General features: G+C 36.4%; 1 protein-coding gene and 1 pseudogene across 3 annotated transcripts in view; both read left to right on the forward strand.

Annotated features, from left to right (window-relative positions):
- The window catches only part of BANK1 (B cell scaffold protein with ankyrin repeats 1), a 340,362-nt gene extending 320,406 nt beyond the window's left edge, over window positions 1-19,956 (forward strand). Inside the window, exons 12-17 of one of the 3 annotated variants that reach the window (XR_005215919.1) lie at window positions 4,576-4,754; window positions 6,745-6,808; window positions 16,629-16,658; window positions 17,640-18,005; window positions 18,923-18,987; window positions 19,239-19,956. Coding sequence is in view for 1 of the 3 variants with exons in the window: in XM_037830343.1 (XP_037686271.1) it covers window positions 4,576-4,754; window positions 6,745-6,808; window positions 16,629-16,658; window positions 17,640-17,695; window positions 18,923-18,982 (389 nt within the window). In the remaining 2 variants the exon portion in view is untranslated. Of the gene's footprint in view, window positions 1-4,575; window positions 4,755-6,744; window positions 6,809-16,628; window positions 16,659-17,639; window positions 18,988-19,238 lie in introns of all 3 variants that reach the window. The other 2 variants (XM_037830343.1, XR_005215918.1) reach the window with 2 other exon arrangements.
- On the forward strand, window positions 12,221-16,584 carry LOC119529710 (annotated as a pseudogene).
- Window positions 19,957-21,970: the final 2,014 nt, after the last annotated feature.

The following is a 21,970-nucleotide window of genomic DNA, read 5'->3' on the forward strand; positions in this document are numbered from 1 at the left end:
CAAATGGTCCCATGAATACTGACACCTGATCACTCACCAGCTGCAGGAATGGTCAGGAGTTATTTGTGGATCCCACTTCTGACACCAGAAATTGTCAAAAGAAATCAAATCACCCATAATGATCACTGTAATGGTTTTATGGAAGGAGAAACTGCTCAAGCAGGGAGAGCTTAAACCTAAGAAGAGTCTCAAAATAGTTAGCAAGTTACATTGGCTTATAAAGGTAATTAATGGATTTCCAAAGGGGAAGTTACAACAGTTGGTTGACATTTAGGTTCCTTGTTATAAAGGAGAGTTTTGGAAAGTGGAGGATTATCATAGATTGTTTATATAGTATATGTGTCTATTTATGATGGGCTACTTCTATGGACCCAAACCAGCTTATTTCCAATTATTGCTTAAACTGCAACTTTTGCAGGATATTTTCTCTTTTTTTTCTTTCAGAAAGCCCCACTTTTTAATTTTCAATTCTTTATAAGTTCCCTGTTATATCTGAGAAAAGGGGTCACTTCTGGCAACACCAATGTAGACAGCCAATTATTTTACTTAACAGCTCTCTTTCAAGAATGATTAGAGAACAAAACAAATTATATGGGAACCTCAAAAACTACTCCAGAGGAAGGGAAAGAGAATTTCATTATGAAAACACAGGATAATTATACTTTTGTAAATGATTTATTTAATGAATCAGGTTGCCAGAAATCTTCCCCAATGCATCAGCCATTGACATGGAGTTAGTGGGAAACACACACACACACAAACACACACATGTAAACATGAAGTACTTTCAACAAATAATTGTGATAGTGATTATAATTAACTCTGAAGCTTTTTTAATATTTGAAGTTTTAGAAAAAATTCTAAGGCAATAAATAATAACTATAAAGAAGTATAGGTCCTTTTGAATTTTTGCTTATTTAGTTTTTACTTATTTAGAGTGTCCAACCTTCAGGTTCAGTACTAGACAACTGGCACAATTATGTAAGGGCAAAAAAAGAAAATTTCAGAAAATTGTGAATTCATAAATTGAAAACATGAAGAACAACAACAGCAGAAAGCTAAGGGTGAAGAGATGAAAGCAAAACAGATACTAAATATTTTAGGTGAGATGACAGGATGAGATTTTTAAAAACAGCAGGAAACATATCAGTATAAAGCCAGTTCAGAAAAAAGAAGGAAATTGTACATTCATGCGTGCATTTAAAAAGGAGAAATTACCAAGGTGTTAACAATACCTATGTATGAAAAGTTCAATAGTGAATGATAGTCATTTCATTTTTTAGTAATCTTCTGTATTTCCTAAGTGGTGGGAAAAATTATATTCTAAAATCACAATAATGAAAGTGAAATAGCAAAGAATATATGCAGCCTTAAAGTTGAGGTGTTGTAGAGTCATTGTTTTAAGTTATAAATAGGGCTACAATCCAAGCACCTCCTAACTTGCCCATGCAGGTCGAAACTTACTTATCTATCAATCCCTTAGCTGAGTAACAAAACACTAAACCCAGATTTAAAATTTTAGGTCCTATTACTGACAAGTTCTTTTCAAATTGCCCACAAAATAATTTGATGTAATGGTACAGTTACAGTATGGTATGGTAGGCATAACACAGGAGTTAAAATTTACTATTATGGTATGGTAGGTATTGTAGGTATAGTATATGTGGTATGAATTGGAATGACATGTATTCCATAAATAAGTCTGTTAGCAAAGTGGAAGGATTTTTCTTATTGTAAATACAATATACTATTATTACTATTACACAACTACAATCATTTTACAAAATTATTTCCTGTGCTTTATAGTATGTATAGTTAAAATTTTAGCATATTATAGCGTATTAACAATTTCGTATCCTGCTTTTGTACTTGTCATTTAAAATACGTACTTTATTATTATTATTTTATGACTATGTAATGTTTATTCATTAATTATTTTGTATTTTAGACCCCTTGTTTTTGGACAGTCAGGTTGCTTCCTTACAATTTTTTTTCAAATATTCCTCTAGTCATTCATCTAAAATGGCAAGAATTTTAGTTAAAAGCCCATTTCATTTGAGTACCCAATCTCTAGGTTCATATGCTCACAGCAATAGGTGGCTTGATATTTAGATTATGAATTCTTGATCAAATGAAGAACAATTTAGAAAGAAATTTATCCAAAAGGAACTAAACCCCTAGAAACTATAGTTTGTCCTGAAGTTTTTACGAGAGACCCGGAGTCTACGATATGTTCAGCAGGTGACCTGTCAAATACTTTTCAATGGATATTATGTTAAACTCATTGTAAGTCTTCTGAAGGTAAACTAATAAGAAATACGAAATTCCGGAGGAAGGAAAAATACACTTCCATCCTTTATCGAATAGTAATCTAAATGCAACAAAGCAGTCTTGCAAACCCTACCAAATGATTACAGGTCAATGTTTTGGTTTGACTAGTCTGCCCTTGGAGGAAGAGTACTAAAATGCCTTGATCATTTTTCTTTGCAGCTTGTAATGCCTAATAGTAATTTCTCAAGACAAAATGTTTTGTGTCAGTGTGAAATAAAAAGAAATAAAATCACACATATGCAAAATTATTCCAGTTGTAAATTATTTGATATCTAGGACATGTTCTTTTACCTTTGAACATCTCTCTGCACATGCACTTAAAACTGGACAAAAAAAGTCACCTTACTTATATTTTGATGGCTAGAATTTGAACGGTGAAGGGGCAATTGAAATAAATTTTATTAAAAGGATTCACTATTTTCTGAATCCACCTAAACCTGAACACGTAGAAAAATTGAAACTGGTCCAGTTTTCTGGCAATACTTTCCCAAAGCAGAGAATCCTGTTGCATGGGTTACTTAAGATAAAAATGAATTCACACTTGGGCAAAGTGATGATGGAAGTGAGATGAAAGGTAGATGGCAATGCTGTTAAATGATGATGCTAACCCTACACCCTTTGGCAGGAATGGCACATAGAATTCGACTGCACACTGCATTTCATAATTGATTGGAGTGTGGAGGCCTATAAAAAGCAAATGATATAAGAAGCAAGATCTCATTGTTATCTGTGCTTTTTGCTGCTTAACCAGTTAGCCCTCTGGCTGACTTGTACTTCTCCAATTTTCCCGGGATTTCATGCTCTATCATCCCTGAAGGAAAAGATTTATTGGATAGAATCTGTTGACATCTTCTTAGTTCAAGGGGGAAAAGAACTTCTGAAAAGAAAAGACAAGGCAAGGAGGTCCCTGTGGGAATGAGAATGATGGAACATTGAACAGTTTTGCTTGCATGTGAATCATTTCAGGAGAGAAACCTCCATGTCCCTGTTCCAAAATTCACTGCCAGACTCCTTTTCAAAACTGAAAGGGACATTAGGTCATTCCAGGGCAGCCCTTATCTGACAATTACATCCCCTTCATATACTTAAAACCTAGCATCAAATAGTGAAAACTTCTCTTTTCCAGACTAACCAATCCTAATTCTATCAGCAAATCATTACTGCTATAGAATTTGAATAACCTCCACCTTTCCCAAACCCTTTTCACTCTGCTGTAGACACAGTCTGGTTTAACTAATTTCTTTATTCAAGAAGGACTCCCAGGAATGAGCAGGTTTCTCTAGCATACTGTTGAACAGGACAACCTAGACTCCAGTGGCATATTTAGATTTGACAGTACATTAAGACATGTGCTGCTGCTGAGTTACCCTCCTCCATCCTAAGAAAGTATAATAGATATTTGGACTTAAGGGAAATAGCTAAATGAGAAGGTACAGACTCAAATTTAAGTGGTCTGGCAGATAGCACAAGTGTGTTAAATCATCTGGTAGCTATAAGGAAGGGTGGGACTGGAGTGACATGGACAGTGTATACCATCCCTAAAGGCACGTAGGTTCACTGATGTCTTTAAGCACCCTACTCAACAAATAAACATGGAATTCAGCACACGGTCTGCTGATTTGCTTCCGCTGCCCCTCAGGCCAGTCTCTGGTGTGGCATTAACTCAATACATGGGAAAGCAGACCATCTAATGTTCTTATTGTGTGCAGCAAACAATAAACAACATTGTTCCAAAATAAACTCTTTTGAAAAGGAAGCATTTTGCTGTCAAATGACCAGCAATTATTTATTTTAAATCTTTCGGTAACAAATTTTAAAGTCATCCTAAGCTTTCAGTGATGTTTGGATGTTGGTTGAGATCTCTTTTCTCAAAGCTAGAGACTTTGTGTTCATTCCACAAAAATTTATTAATCATAATAACATTAATATTTATCTAGCCTCTATGGGGCAGGCACCATGTTGTATATTTTATGCACATGATCTGTTTTAATGCCTCCAATTTGCACAGTCCAGTAGAATTTTTGCTATCAATGATGAGAAGCATTCTTTTCACTCATGTTACTTCATTGCCAGGCGTTACTGTCCCTAGGAGAAACTCATAAAGAATGTGTGCTGATTCACTTTGCAATTGCTCATGGATAATCAGAAACAAGAAACTCAGTTCTGCTTAATTTTTTCTTAGAATTTCCTTCCAGTTGTCCATATGTTGACTTCCTGTTAAAACACTTTCCCCTCACATTGTAGACAGAGCTCGGAGGGAGAGTCAAGCCTTTTCCATTCCAAAGGACTGCCTGGCTGCTGGGCAGGAAGAACTCATTCTCCTCCAGGAGAAAGTGAAAAATGGGAAACTGTCTGTGGATGAAGCACTGGAGAAGTTTAAACACTGGAAGATCGGAAAGAGTGGCCTGGAAATGATTCAGCAGGTAATACTGACTCAGATCCCTTCTGAAACCTTTGCTCACTTGTAGAGCTCCTAACCTCCTTATAATTGTTCAGTCTTCACAAGAAATACATTGACTGTTTATTTAGAGAAGTTGTAGGTTTACAGAAAAATCATGCATAAAATACAGCGTTTCCATATACCACCTATTATAAACCTCTTGCATTAGTGTGGTACAATTGTTGCAATTCATGAAAGAACATTTTGATAATTGTACTATTAACTATAGTCTATCATTTACAATAGGGCTCACTGTGTTATATAGTCCTATGTTGTTTTTTTTTAATTTTTATTCTTGTAACATATCTACAACCTAAAATTTCCTCTTTTAACCAGGAATGAATTAAAATTTCCCCTTTTAATTCATTGCTGATAATTATATTCACTATATTGTGCTACCATAACCAAAATCCATTACCAAAACTTTGCAATCAACCCAAACAGAAACTCGGTACAATTTAAGCATTAACGTCTCGTTCCCTACCATGTCCCCTGTTAACCTATATTCTAGATTCTGACTCTGAGTTTGCTTATTCTACTTATTTCACAAGCAAGATTTTTTGAAACTACCAATTAGAAGTTTAAAAATATCCAGGGCTCATGTTTACAAACCATTGTGGACTCGATCCTGAGACCCAGGGTATCAGAGCTAACATGTAATCAGTTTATAAGGCTTTTCTTAGCTTAGCAAATGTTTATGAATCTCTTGAATGAAATTAAAGTGAAGCATCCTTACACTAACATGTGTTTAACACTCTGAAGAGTGTAATACGTAGACCAGGTTTAAAAGGAATAAGAAAATCATTTTCATAAGACTCAAAAATTTAGAAAATCTGGCTGAATACTGTTAGGGAATCAGTCAGTTCTTAATGTAGGGACCTATGTCAGACAAAAGTCTGAGTGAGAAAAAGAATGAATGTTCTCCCCTTTTCTCAATTCCCAAGACACACAGGCATACACACTCATTCCAATATACTTTCCAGTATAGTATTCTTGCAGCTTAAAAAAATTATTCATTTGTATCTGGTGACGAATCCATCATAGGTTACTGTTAAGTTACATCAAAATCCAAGGAAGTCTTGTCCTATGAAACTAAAAGGAAAATGATACAAACATAAAATTAATTATAGAAGGGTTGCTAGGATGACAAATACCTATGTAGAATCCTCGGAGTTGAAGATGAGATGGTTGAGAGGTGAAAACCTAGTCTTTCTTCTCCTCACTCATCTCATAATCATTAAGTGCCTCAAGAAAGATGCACATTCCACTCACAGTAGAGGTTCTTTAGAGCAATGAAAACAACTGTCTTTGTAGGAAGAGTGGTTTCTAGGTTTCAGGGGAAACCCTGAAGAAAAAGAGATATTTCTATGTTCCTTTCTGAAAGGAGATTTATTGAATGTTATTTTATTTTCCTTTTTGGTTAAAAGGACAATAGATATTCAATGTGAAATATTTAGGGAGCAATCACAAATGAGCTAAGACAGGGAATCTAGCTATGTATCATTTGCTGCTAAACCCCTCATTATTAGAATTAGAAGGTCAGGAAGTAATGTGCCCTGTACATGCTGGAGACAGGCTCAGACTGCAACAAACCCTTGTTTTATAGCCTTCCTGCTTTAGGACTCCAGCCAGTGAGTACCCCACAATTGTTATGTTAGGGAAACAGCTCCCAAAAGAATTGGGCCTTGACTTCTAACCCTGACTCCACCACCTATAACTATGTGATTTGGGCAAATTAGTTAATATCTTGTGTCTCAGTTTCTATGTTTGCCAAATGGGGATGAATACATGCACTTTGTGAAGTTGTGAGAATAAGGGAGAGAATACATGGAAAGTATTAAGCTGGCAGCTGGTACATCATAAGTGCTTAATAAATACTACGCAGAAGTGGTAGTGCTGTAGTAATAGTTGATGTTTCCATTTTGGTCCATCATAAACCTCGACATCTGTTTCCTGGTCTTTCCCTCATTAAGGAAAAACTACGCCAACTACGAGATGGCATTATTGGAAAAAGGCCAGAAGAAGAAATTGCCTATGGTAAGTAAAATTTGCCTGCTATACAGAAGTGATAGAGTGACATGGTGGAAAATGCAGGGGCTGTGGAATCAAAGGGAACTGAGTTCAAATTCACATTCCCTCACTTCCCAGCAGATGTCCTAGAGACTGTCTCAACCTCTGGTATTCAGTTTCCTTAATTGCCAAACAGGAATAATTACACACATATCTGATAGTTGTATGAATTAACATATAAAATACTCATCACATTCTGTGGCCTGTAATGGATCCTCAATAAAGGATAGTTGCTTTTATTCCTTTGATTTCTATGTAAATTGCAAATAAGATGATTTTGCTCCATTTTTTTGTGAACCATTATAAAAGGAATTAAATTATTAAGGAGTCATACTTTTTTAATAAGGTAGAATATTCTCAATGTAGTCAGTTCTCACAATTGTCCACATGTGGATTGTTTTACATTTATAAATCTCGGTTGGCTTCCCCTACAGGAAGCACACATCTTGGCAATGTGCATTCCCCTTGCTGATAATTAACAGTTCTCTCAAAAAAAAAAAAAAGAACTTCCTTTAATGCTAACACAAACCAAACATTATTATGATGGTAAATTTCCTCTAAAAATAAACAAGACATTCTAAAATTGAAAATAAGTTATGTTCATTATATGACCATTCTTTCCCCAAGTCCCTACCCCTGCACAGGTAATTAAAAACTGACAACTACTAGAAAAGCTGAAAATATTTCATTTTTTCCATTTTCAATAGTATTTCAGAGCTTTTAACTAGTGCTTCATGTGGAAATTCACTATGTTGTAGTCCATTTTCTTTTCATATTATTGAGCTGCTATTCATAGACAATTCTTTAAGCTCTCTTAGAAAATGTTTTCTAAAGCAGAAATACACTTTTTAAAATAATTAAGGTCATAAACATGTGGCTAATTTACAGATGACAGAGTTGTGCAGACCTCCATTCTAATGTGTAATAAGATTAAAATTTTGTGTTTATAAAATTACGAAATACATAAGTACTTTTACTAAGGAACAATAAACAGTAGTACCAGTTAATATTTATCAAATACTACTATGCACTTAGTATTATATTATTAATCTTTAACAAAAACTCTATGACGTAGGCATAGTCCACTATTTATAATTAAGAAAACAGAGGATTTGAGGAACTAAGAAGCCAAGAACACACAGATTAGAAAGTACCAGCCATTTCTATTTGAACCCAAAGTCAATGCTCTGAATCACTGGTGTTCTTAATTATGAAACAATTAATTTCACTTCCAGCCACAATGGAATAACAAGTACAGACTAATCTTCCCACTGTACGTTACTCTAATACTGGGCAAAACTTGAGACAACTGTTATCAGGTACCCAAGACTACAATCCTAGCGACAACTGAAACTCATAAGGTGAGCCTCATGATTGCCCAGCTCTCTGCCAGGGGAATATTTCCTGACTAGAGTCTGAGCAAAGCAAGGAAGGCCTATTAAACTGCAGAGGCAGAGATCATACTCAGGGCAACTGAAGCTGCTGGAATCTGCATGGTGAATCTTTGAAGAAGAAGAAGCTGACCAGAGTGTTAGCCTCAGAAGTTCATGGTTCATGTGAGGGTCTCCACAAGTCCATGGTTGAAGACATGAGCTAATCATGTGCAGGACAAGACCACTAAAGGCAGACAAGATAGCAGCTGATAAAAACTGAAAGCAGAGCAGAGATATTACAGCTTGAGCAGTGCCTGGGAAAGAGCAGTTCTGGGGATGTTTGAGTTCCTTCCCTACCAGAGTGAAAAGATCTCCTTAATACCTCATTAAAAGTCTTGTTATTCTGCTGTGACACAAAGAGATGTCAAGAGTAAGGACCATGACCCAGAGTAAGAGCTACTCTAAACTTAACCTAAGAAAGCCTAAAACCAAGCCCTGTAAGATCCACAGGGCAGGCACTGCTTAGAGGTTGAGGCCTGCCAAGTTAGAGGGACTTAGATGATACTTTGGGCTTTCTACATATCAACACTAAAAAAGCATATAACCAAGCCTGCACAATTTCAAGCCAGTGACTGAACTGCCTGCTAAAACAAGAATCAACACTCATCAGCAGAAGAACCCAGATTGCACAACGGATTATCAACAATGTCTAGCACTTGGTTAAAAAATAAAGACATACAAAGAAACAGGAAAATGTCATTCACAGTCAAGAAAAAAAAGTCCTCAATAAACCTGAACCTGAGATGGCCCAGTTGTTGACCTTAGCAGACAAAGACATTACAGCAACTTTATACAGATGATAGAAGTGAAGAAAAATATGGTTTTATGAGTGATAATAGGGAATCTCAGCAGAAAAAAAAGAAAACTATACAAAAGACCCAAATGTAATTTGTATGAATTAAAATTACAATAAAAGAAATGAAAAATTTATCAGATAATCTTATCAGCAGATTGGGTATAACAGAAAAGTCAGTGAATTGGAGGACAGAGCAATAGAAATAATCCCATCCAATGAACAGAGAGGAAAAATATTTTTAAAATGAACAGAGCCTCGAAGACATAAAGGGCAATATAAAATGGTCTGCAATACTTGTAATTAGTCCTAGAGGGAGAAAAGAGTGATATTGGGGCAAAACATTTTTAAAGAAATAATGACCAAAACCTGCCAAATTTGTTGCAAACCTCTACATATAGTTCTAAAAATTTCAAATAACCCTAATAGAATAAAATAGCATAATTATTAAGAGAATTTCATCTAGGCAACTTGTAGTAAAAACTACTTCAAGCCAAGGTAATGAGAAATTATTGAAAGCAGCCAGAGAAAAATGATATGTTACATAGTGGGAAGAAGGATTGAAAAAAAAAAAATTCTCCTCAGAAACAATGAAACAATAAAGACAATGGAATGAGATCTTTAAACTGTCAAAAAAAAAAAAAAAGACTATGTTGAAATATAGTTTCAGACTTATGAAATCAGAGAATTCAATGATAGCGAAACCACAGTACAAGAAATGCTAAAGAATGGCCTTTAGGGTGAAGGGGATGTTAGCAAATAGAAACTAAGATCCATACTAAGGAATAAAGAGCACTGAAAAATGATACAATATGAGAAAATATAAATTATTATATTTTCTTTATTCTCATAAATTGTTTCAAAGACAACTGCTTAAAGCAAAAATACTACTACTTCAGGTGGAGTTCATGACATATGACAAAGGAAAAGTTATTAAAATAATCACACAAAGGACAAAGCAGAGCATAACAGATACGTAGAATTATATGGTTGTATAAGATTTTATATTGTGAAGTGTAAAGTGTGGAGGTGGAGAATCAGTTATAAAGTAAGAAGAGGAAAAAGTAAGGTAGGAAGTATGAAGTGTCAAGTGTAAGTCATGAAGCAAGAAGGGTACACTGTTGTCACTAAATAGACTCTAAGTTAAGAAAATGCCTATTTTAGTCACAGAACAACCACTACAGAGATTAAATACTTAAAAAGAGGTATATCTATGAAGCCAACAGAGGAAATTAAAAGCAGCATCAAAAACTATTTAATTCACTAAAAATAAAGCAAGGAAAGAAGCAAAAGAGGAACAAAAACAAAATGGATAAATGAAAAACCAAGAGCAACATAGTAAAATTTAACTGAATCATATCAATAATTATGTTAAATGTAAATGGATTAAAACTTCATTAAAAGTTGTAGGTTTACAGAAATATCATGCATAAAATATATAAAATGCAGAGTTCCCATACACCACCCTACCACCAATACCCTAAAAATGCATGCCTCTTAGACAGCATAAAGTTGAATATTGCCTTTTGATCTATTCTGAGAATTGCTGCCTTTTAAATGAAGTATTTAACGTATTCTCTAACAAAAAAATAAAACATGCATTTTAAATATAAAATATGACATTTAAAATATAAAATATAAATTATATTTAAAATTTTATATTTTAAAATATAAAAAAATATATATTTTAAATATAAAACATAGATAGGCTGAAAGTAAAAGATAGGAGAAGATCTACCATGCAAACAGTAAGCATAGCAAAGCTCGTGGCCTATATCAATAGCAGACAACATAAACTTCAAGATGAAAGGTTTACAAAAGATACAAAGGGACATTATACAATGATAAAAAGGGGAAGTCACCAGGAAAATACAATAATCCTAAATATTTGTGTGCATTATAAGAAAAGATCAGAATTCTTGAAGCAAAAATCCAACAGAACTCAGAGATATTAACACCTCTTTCTTAGCAACTGATTGATAGAATGAATAGACAAAAATCAGTAAAGTAGAGAAGATCTAAACACTATGAACTATTTAGACTTAATTGACTCTTACAGGAAAATATATCCAAAAAATTCATACTACACATTCTTTAGAGTGCACATGGAAAATTCACCAACACCAAATACATACTAGGTTATAAAAAAAGTTTCAATAAATTTAAAAAGTTTGAACTCTAACAGAGTATGTTTTCTGAAAGACTCTAATATTTTGAAATCTTATATTTTCTGGCCACGGCAGAAATAAATAGAAATAAATTACAAATTGATATCTAGAAAGGCTTTCAAATATTTAGAAATTAAACAAAAAATTTCAAAATAACCCATAAGTCAAATAAAAAACCACAAGGAAATATTACTACATGAATAATAATGAAAACACAGCATACCAAAATTTATGTGATGCAGTTAAATAAGTACTTAGAGAAAAATTATAGATATAAATGTCATAGTAGAAAAGAGGAAACAAATAAATCAATTATCTAAGTTTCACCCTGGAAACTACAGAAAGAAAAGCAAATTATTATTATTTTTTAAAGTTTAAAGGAAAAAAAAGAATATAATAAGATCAGAAATCAATAAATAGAAAACAGAATAGAAAAAAATAACAAAGCCAAAAAGTTACTTGAAAATACATATAAAATTGATAAGCCCCTGGCAAGAAAGATAAAGGAAAAAAAAAAAAAAAAAAAGAGCTAAAACAAGAGTCGTCTGTAACAGGAATTAAAGTGGGGATATCACAACACATCCTTCAGACACTGAAAGGATGCTAAGGAAATGTAATTAACTTTTTGCCAACTTTGATAACTTATGTAAAAAGAACATATTACTTGAAAAACAAAACTTACCAAAATTAACTAAAAAAGAAATAAAAAACTGTACTTTTCTGAGTATACTTTTTTGTGTAGTTCTGACTTTTAGAACCATGTTAATGCTTTAAAAATATATTCAACTAACAAGGGTGGACCCCGTGTCGGGCACCTGGCTCTGTTCTGGAACCCAGGGGTCTGCGGCCTCCGCGCCGCCCTCCCCTGCCCACCCTCTCGCAGAGCTGGGCACTGGCAGTAGCTGCCATGATGGGCATTTGCGATGCTCAGGAGAGGTCTGGGCTCCATCCCAGGCCTGCCCATGGGGAGAGCGTAGTGGCCAGGACCTGTATTAAGTCGGGGCCCCTCCTGGGAGGAGCATGGACTGGCAGTGGCAGTAGCGTCAGTAGAAAGGATGGAAGAATTGCATAGCCAGTACCCACGAGAGCAGGAATTATTAGAGGCCAAGTCTACAGGAGTTGATGTTAATAAGGGAACACTCAATAGTGAGTCTTCCAACCAGAGTTTGTGCAGTGTGGGGTCCCTGAATGATAAAGAAGTAGAAATTCCTGAGAAAAAGCAGAATGACCAGCAAAACCAGAAAATACAGGCTGAATCGTATGAAACTAGCCAAGGAAAAGGCAATCCTAGGGGACATAAAAGTAGTGATTACTTTGTGATTGCTGGGGAAGTGAGCCAGGAACCAGCCCTGGCAGAAATATTCTACCAGTTGCAGCATCCTCACTGCACCATTCTTTATCCAATCCCTCACCGAGGTCAGTAGAGGAGCCCCTTTATGGCTGAGATGGCAGTGATGCAGAGGAGGTATTGGAGGAGCGATCTGCTCTGCCAACCTTGATGTCAGTGATGCTAGCAAAACCTCGTTTCAATACAGAGCAGTTGGCACAAAGGCGAGCTGGCCTCTGCTTCACTTTTGTTTCAGCTCAGCAAAACAGTCCCTCTTCTATGGGATCTGTCAACTTAGAGCATTCCTGCAGCTCCCCCAAACAGATCTCAATCCAACACAGACAGACTCAGTCTAACCTCACAATAGGAAAAAAAAAAAATATATATATATATATATATATACACATATATATATATATAATATGTATCTGCATGAGAAAACAATAAAAATTCTGATTAAAAGGAGGGAATAGATGATTAAGAGCCAACTGTGATTTGAGATGGCAGATCAGCAAAAGATGCTAGAGAAATACAAGGAACGATTGAATAAATGTGTGGCAATTAGCAAGAAACTCCTTATAGAAAAATCAAACAGAAGATGGCAAGTAGAGATAAGAGCATGCAAGACCCCTTGAGATTGGGTCACTTTACTACTTTCGAATTCGGGGCCTCTTTTACTGAACAATGGGCAGATGGTTATGCTTTTGAGAACCTTATCAAGTACAGGAAAGGATTAATTCACAGAGAGAAAGGATTAAAAGACAACGGAAAATGTTAGAAAAGCATATCTCCTGCCATGGCACAGGCCCCTCCAGCAACTGATGAGCAGAAACAGTGGAAAAGCAAGACCAATGGAGCCGAAAATGAAACGTTAACGTTAGCAGAAGACCATGAACAAGAAAAAATCTTCAAACTCAGATTCGATTATCTTGAAAAAGGAGAAAACAGAGATACAGGATGAGCTAGAAAGGCTAGGAAGAGTTAGAAATCTACATATCAGAGAACTAGAAAAGATACATAATGAAGATAATTACCCAACACTTAATGACATATATTTGTGGTTACATTGTTTGGGTAGAGGAGGTTTCAGTGACATTTTTACAAGGTCTTTGATGTAACAGAGCAAAGGTATGTAGCTGTGAAAATATACCAGTTAAATAAAAACTGGAGAGATGAGAAAAAGGAAAACTACCACAAGCATGAATATAGGGAATGTTGGATTCATAGAGAACTGGATCATCCAGAAGAGTTAAGCTGTGTGATTACTTTTCACTGGACACCAACTTGTTTTGTACAGTATTAGAATATTGTGAGGGAAATGATCTGGATTTCTACCTGAAGCAGCACAAATTAAAGTTGGAGAAAGAGGCCTAGTCCATTATCATGCAGATTGTGAATGCTTTAAAGTACCTAAATGAAATAAAATCTCCCATCATACACTATTACCTCAAATCAGATAATATTCTCTTAGTAAGTGGTACAGCATGTGGAGAGATAAAAATCACAGATTTGGGTCTTTCCACAATCATGGGTGATGATAGCTACAATTCAGTGGATGGCATGGAGTTAACGTCACGAAGTGCTGGTACTTTTGGTATTTACCACCAGAGTGTTTTGTGGTTTGGAAAGAACCACCAAAGATCTGAGATCAAGTTGTCTGGTCAAGGAGTGTGATCTTCTATCAGTGCCTTTTGGCCATAACCAGTCCCAGCGGGCCATTCTTCAAGAGAATACTACTCTTAAAGCTACTGAAGCACAGTTTCCACCAAAGCCATTAGTGATATCTGAAGTGAGGGTGTGTATTTGATGTTTCGCCCACCAAAAGGAGAACTGAATCCATGTCCAACAGCCAGCCTGTGACGCCTACTTGCTACCTCCACAAGTAGCCCTGCTGGAGCTGCTATTGCAGGTAACCTCCAGGGCATAAATTGACAGCAGCCCCTAGGCCATAAACTGTTCAACACATGCAAAGTGAACAAATGGCATTCAGCAGCGGGTTTGGAAGGATGCTAACCTGAATGGATCTCACGAAACCTGTACCAGGTGCTTCTACTTTCTTGCTCTATCGCCATCCATACAGCGTGACAGCATTGATTCTCATTGAAGAGAAACCTTGGGCAGCTCTGGCCAGGCCTCCTAGGAAAAGGCAACAGCCAAGTTTCCAGCTTTCAAATGGCTACTGTGTGTGGCTGCTTTGAGTGAGGAAAAAGTTAAAGAGAAAAACTGCTTCCAGGTACTGTGAACTGAAAGCATTCAGTGCATCAGATAAAGAATGTAGGCTTGAAAATACAGACTGGGCTAGTCCACTGTCTATATTTAAACTTATCCTTTTCTTTGAACAAAGTTTAGGTAACATCTCATAAAAACAAAAAACAAAAACAAACAAACAAACAAAAAAGGGAGATAAGGGCAAAATGCAAGCAGAAGCAAATGAACCTAACAATATTACAAATAAATAACATAACCAAATCGAAAGGCAAAGCTGACTTAAATAATTTTAGAAAACTCTGTATTCTAAGATGGAAGATAAAAAAGAACAGTACATTAAAATCATATTCTGTACTACAGTTACTAGGGTTTATTTTCCCACCCAGGTATAGTTTACCAATATGTATTCTTCATATGTATATGTATATACTACTTTATACGTATCCTAGGATTGAGCAAATGAGTAAATGTTCTATGATAATGAGAGCCAGGTTTCCTATTGTCAGATAAAGGAGCTAAAAAGAAGGAAAGAGGAAAGGCTAGACTGAATTGGAAGTGAAAGAATAAAAACTCATTAATATATATTACAAATAATAAATAAAGATGTGCATATATATATGTATTTTTCCTTAACCCTGCCCTATCTGCTGAGAGGACCTAGAAGCAATGACAGCCAGTACCAATCAGCACACCTAGAATCAAGACTTTGGTTTACAAAAACAGATGGCCAAAAAGCACATGCAAAGTTGCTCAACATCATTAATCATCAGGAAAATGCATATTAAACCATAATGAGATATTATTACACAACAACTATAATGGGGAAAATTTAAAAGATTGTCAAAATTAAGTGTTGGTTAGGATGTGGAGCAACTAGAACCCTCATGCATTGCTGATAGGAGTATAAAATAGCACAATGACTTTGGAAAACAATGATGTAGCAGTTTATTGTTAAGTTAAATTTGCACCTACTTTATAGTCAGTCCCTACACTCCTAGGTATTTTTCCAAGAGAAACAAAAGCATATATCCACCCAAAGGCTTATTTATAAAAGCTCATAGAAGTTCCATTCATAATAGCTAAATTAGAAACAATCCAAATGTCTACTATGAAAATAGATACTTACACGGTGGCTCATGTGCTCAATGGAAAACAACTCAGCAATAAAAAGGAATAACTGTTACACAGAACAACATGAATGAATCTCCCAGATGTAAGGGTGAGTAAAAGACACCAGACACAAAGGAGTACATGCTGTACATGCTGTACATGCTGTATGCTTACATTTATCTGGAATTTTATATAATTAATCTAAACAAAACTAATCTGTAGATAGAGAAATCAGATCAGGGGTTGTCAGGGACTGTGGCAAGATGAGGCTTGACTTAAAGGGACACAAGAGATTTCTGAAGACATGAAATGTTCTCTATCTTAATTGGGTACATACCTGTATAAGTTTGTCAAAAGTCACCAACCTATATGCTTAAACCTACGTAAATTGTACCATGTGTAATTATTCCTGAAATTTTTAAAAAATCAAGTAGTTCAAGTTAAGGAATAGCAAAGCAGAGTAGCCAGCTTTTAATAAGTGTAAAATATATCTAAAACCATAATGCTAAGTGTCTTGAAACAAAGGTCAGGAGGTAAAAAGGCAAAAGTAATAGAGGATGTGGTTTCACACTTAGTTGCTGGGGATAAACAAAATTGACTTTAGCATTTTAAAATCAGATTGTGAGATTTTATACTCACCTAAAAGACAAGAATTAGCCAAATAATGCAAAGAAGAGAGCTCAGGATAAACAATGAGCAAAGCTCAGTATAATTTTTTTGTTTTTGTTTTGTTTTTCTTGTCTTCTAGATAAACTCACCATTGTGCACCATCCATGTGGTAAGTGCTTAACATCTAGTGAATGATTTAGTACTAAAACAAAGCACGTAGTAAACCAGTTTCAATATTAGCCTAAGCCTAATATGAGTAAGGATATCAGTGTAAAAACTCACATGGATTTTACATTTATACCCAAAACAACTGAAATAAGCATGAGTTGATTCTAGAATAGCAGTGAAATATAGTAACAAGTGCTTTAAACTCTGTCTGGCCTGGCTCTTCACAACTTACTAGTTGTGGGTTTTGGCAAATCACTTAAACTCCCTCGCTCTGTTTCCTTATATGTGAAATGAAGATAAGAATTCCTACTGTTGGGAATTGTTGTAAAAACTGCTGATGATATATGGCAAATAGGACTGATGTTTGGAATTATTGATAGAAAAAATGAAATGACATTTGAATAACATGTGAGAGAGCAGATCACTCCAGTGTGTGAAAGATGATGGGGAAGGAATGTGTGCAGGACTTTGAGAGGGAGAGCAAGAGTCCAGCTAGGGGGCTGTTGAATAATATAGAGGCAACTATTTACACCTTGGACCAAAGCACTGCTATGGAAATGGAGAAGCAACAGAACTGAGCCACGTTGTTAGGATGCAAAATGGGAAGGCTGTGGTAAAGGCAAGAGTAGTAGGAAGAAATTGTAACAAAATAGTGTACATTGTAATGGGCCAGTCCTGGAAAAGGAGCAGAAGGAGTGGGGAGAAGGTAGAGGAGAATGATAGGCATAATCAAGCGGAAGTTCAAAGATTTTGGAAAGATTGCTACTGAGCTGAATTGACTCTCCAGTATCCTACCCAAGTCAATTCACAGAGGTAGGAGAAATTAATCGCCTACCTGCTAAGGGTGCCTTTTCAAGGTGCCCTTTTTATCTCTAGTAATTTTTCTCTTTACTCTTTGCATGTATCATAAAAAAGTGTTAAATAAGTGAATCATTAAATGTGTGAATGACTGAAAAGATAGTAACAGAATTTTTATTTCTAGGTAATGAAACTGTTCACAATGAGAATATTTTTAATAGCGTACCCTTTGGCAATAAGGTAAGTTACATTTATCTTAATTTTTATAAAATGCAAAGAAGGAAACTCTCTGTGGAGAAAGAACATGGTGAGGCTTTTATCTTCCCTGTGCTATGAACATCCTAACAAATATGGACTAAATAAGTTACCTAAACGTTTGTGTGCAAACTCCATGAGCAATAATTTAAGGAAATCAATTATTCAGAAGAAAGCAAAGAAGGAAGTCAAGAGAAAAAGTCACCAAGACTGAACTGTGGCTAAATTCAGTGCGTACAGACCAAGAAAATCTTAGAGGAATTATGAATGTATCTGCTTTAGCAGTAGAAATATGGTAAGTCTATTTGAATCACAATGTATACAGTCCATAAAGTCTACTTATAGGGAAAGTATAACCCTGAAATACTGTTGATGCAAATATGCATCACTTCACTTGGAAGAGTTAACTGAAAATAAATTTCTAACAAAAAGCTAAAAATAACCTTAAACAAAGACAGCAGCAATCAAACACCAAAACCAATTCAAGAAAATACTGATAATGGCCTGACCACAAATTTTCATTCAAAAAAATTGTGGTGTTCCAGTTATCTTGAATGTACATACATGATGCAAGAAATTTGCACTGTTACCAAAGGTTGTGTGGCAGCCAGATTTCTTACTAAAATCCTGAATTAGAGAAATTGGTAAGTTCTAATGAGGTAATTTTAATTTACCAAAATATAGTAACCCTTTAAGCTCACTTATGTTTTCAATACATCATAAGTCATTATGAAAGTCATTCACCCTTAAGAAACGATTGAAGTATTTGCATTTCTGGAGCATTCAGTGGCCCAACAATGAGCTATAAACAGACTCATTAGATTCACTGAACTGTAGCAGAATTTGGGGTACTACCCGGGCCCAGGAGCTTGTGCAAATACCTTTGCCAAACAAAGATCCTTCTACAAGATATGAAAGACGACACAACCATGGCATAGTTTTTGAGAGCTAGAGTTTGGGTAACAGGAAAAGAATGGATTTCCAAAACTTACACTGCTCTCCCTCAAAATGGAAATAAAATTTGAATTCAAGGACTTTGATGTAATTCAACTTTACAATGATTCTGTTTCTGTTTAACATGCAGGATTCCCTTGTCAGTTACCTCCACAAAGCTATTTTTTCCATCGTTATGAAAGGCAACTATATCTTTGTCATGTGTCTTTGTTCAGCATTGAAATGGAAAAATGCTAACTCAGTATCTTTCTTTTTTAGCTTCCTGCTAGATTCCAAGCTGAAAAGGAATTTGGTTTCTGTTACAGGAAAGATCATTAAAGAAGGTAAAATATTAGTTCTACTTTTTTAGAAAACCTAAAGCAGGCTAGTTAGGGACTTGAAGGAATCAATTGTCCAGAGAACAGAATACTTTAAATATTTTATTGTCTTCTCCTGAGAGGATAAACATATGTATTTTTCAAGCTAACAATAGTTGTTCCTTCGATTTATGTGTAGGGGTGATTTTATGGCAGCTAATCAATTTCTATTGATGATCCACTATTCACTAATACATTTCCTGTGATCTCATTTCCAGGTTATTATAATGAAACTCAAGAATGTGAGGATACTGTACTTTCTGGATGAAGCAAGCTTGCATTTGGATTGCCTGCTCTTTCCAGGGAAATTCTCTACTATGAAAGCAGAAGTAGGCCTCAGGATTTCTGGATTTTGGAATTTGTTACTCACACAATATAATTGACATTATACCTGCTCCAGATGGGTATATCAAAAGTAAAGCTGAATGCCATGGAGCAATTGCATTTTTTGAAAATTCTTCCTTTTTAGAATGCACCTTGCCACTGAAGCAGCTATTTTCCATTTTGGAATTTAAGGGAAGATGAGCAGAGAAGTTAAATACTGCATTGCAAAGTTAATAGTTTACTTATACTATCCTAAGAATAGTTATGAAAATGCAAATTCATAAAGTACATATTTGCCTTTTAAGTGGCTGGTCCATTTTCTAGATTTCTCACATCCAACACTCTAATGATTATTGTCACATCATGTTTGCGGAGAACATCCCTAATTTACTGTCTATTTACATATAACCCAGAGAACATTATAAAACTTTCAATTTCGTACTATGTATTCAAATTAATACATATTTTCACAACCTATATTCTTCATTAAAAGACTCATGATTTAATCACTGATTTCGTAGAAACAATTTACTAGCTTAGAATAGAATTCTATTTTATCATTCTATGTTCTCCATGTACAATTGCTACAAATAAATTGAATGGTTAAGGCAATGTCTGGCTTTCCAAAGTAAATCTGTGAGAAATAACACTAAATTCTTCTGCTTACCAGTTTAAAGAGGAAGGTCTATTAAAAAATTTCTTAAGATGAATAAACCAAGTTAATTTCACCATGTAGGGTCCACAAAGTAGAGTAAATACAAAGTATTTTTTTTCTCCAGCATCTGAAAAGTGACAGGAACACACTGTAGTGTGTTTCCAGCTAAGGCTCAAGGGCCAACTCTCACCCAATATCTGAGCAGATTCCCCCATCTGGACATCTTCTGATGGTGCGTGGTTTGACTTCCAGAACTCCCATAACATTCCTAATACAGACGGAAACATCCCAGCTGAGGCCCTACACTCTTCCTGTGAGATTCTCCTGCCAGGAGCTGTCATTCTGCCGGTCACATCCCAGGCCAGGAGTCCTTACCTGAGTAAACTTTCTGAGCCTCATTTTTTTCATCTGTAAAATGGTGATAAGGGTCAGGTCTACCTCATCTGGTTGGTATTATTAAATATTGACAACAAATGGAAAAAGCCTATTACATGTCAAGAATGCTCAATATATGTTAAGAATTCCTATTCCTATGTATGGGTTAGGAATATGATTTACATAGATCAGGATGAGAGTCTAGAGCTGCGGCCATGCTAAGGTTTAGGATTTGATGAGGATAAAGGTGTGGAATTAAATTCAGAGATTTCTAATATGCTTGGGTTGAGATTGGTTAGGGGAGGGTATTGGGAATGATTTTGGGGTTAGGTGACATTGGGGATGGAAGCTGATGGAAGAATTAGGGGTAGGGAGGGAGCTACCTTTAAGGAAGGCATTTCTGTGAGCAGTGAAAATGACCACACCCTCTCTAAGGACCAGCATATATTCAGGAGAGATTAGACAAGCTGGGTCTCAGAAAGGCCAGCTTTTCCAAGAGGGTTACCCTTGCCTGCCTAAGCCCAGAGCTTCTGCCAGGATGACCCTAATGCTCTGTTCTGGTGGAGCTCAGACACCCAGAGAGCAGTGCACAAGGTCAACCTCTCTTAAACAGGGAGTAGAACCTTTTGGGGGGGAACCCTAAGGAGATCCAAGGCAGGAGGGAATGCAGGAACTCAGTGTGGCTGCCCAGGGTGTTCAGGTTCTGCTTCTGCTCTCATCCCATCCCTCATACACCTAACCCTCCCTCCTTCCATCTCCACCCCCCACCCCCAACTCCTCCCCACACCTCATATTCTCACCGGAGTGGTCTCTGATTCTAGAACTCTGTGCCTCCATCTACCTTCCACACTTCACAGAGAGCAACAGGCAAAATGTCAGCCTGGATGACCCCCAGCCCCACCACCACCCTCCTCCAGACTCCATCTCCTGGGAAGGGTAGGATACAAAAGCCGGATCTTTCTGCCAGCTGCATCCTCCTCCCTAGGGCTCCTCTTTCTGTTTGAGTTACCTCCAGGGACTGGAGGAGGCCAAAGAAAACAGAGCACATCCCCAGCTGGCTCTCACTCGCTTGCTCACTTCCTGCTCCAGGAAGACGGTTTAGTTCCTCCCCACCCTTGCCTTGGTGTCAAGTTTCTCTACAGCTTCCAGAATCAGGAGCCCAGGCAGGACTGGACTTCTCACCTCTCTCCCATTCACTTTTCTTTTGTGCGTTTTCTTCCTCAGCCCAAGGCCCTGTACCCCAATCTCCCCTCCCTCGAGTAAAACTTTATTCCTCAGGAAGTGGAAAACTCCAAGGGAAGGAGGGCTTTCTGGGAAAGAAAAGGTGGGTGGGTAATGTAGGATAAGGGTGGGGTCAAGGACTAACAGCTGCTTTGGAGAAGGGGACTCCATGGAATGGATAAGAAAGAGTCCTGTGGACACAGGGACCAAATATACTCCCTTTCAGTTGTGCTATCCCGGTGGAAAAAGCTTCCTCTTGTGGCACAGGCTGCATCGTGCCCCGGAGCTGTGGGCACCTTTGACAGACCTTAACATGGACAGCACCGGAGGGCCGAGCCACTCCTGGTCCATTTGTGGCCAACTCAGGACACTTGT

Source organism: Choloepus didactylus, chromosome 3 (assembly GCF_015220235.1).
Source record: "Choloepus didactylus isolate mChoDid1 chromosome 3, mChoDid1.pri, whole genome shotgun sequence".
In the NCBI taxonomy this organism is placed as follows: domain Eukaryota; kingdom Metazoa; phylum Chordata; class Mammalia; order Pilosa; family Megalonychidae; genus Choloepus; species Choloepus didactylus.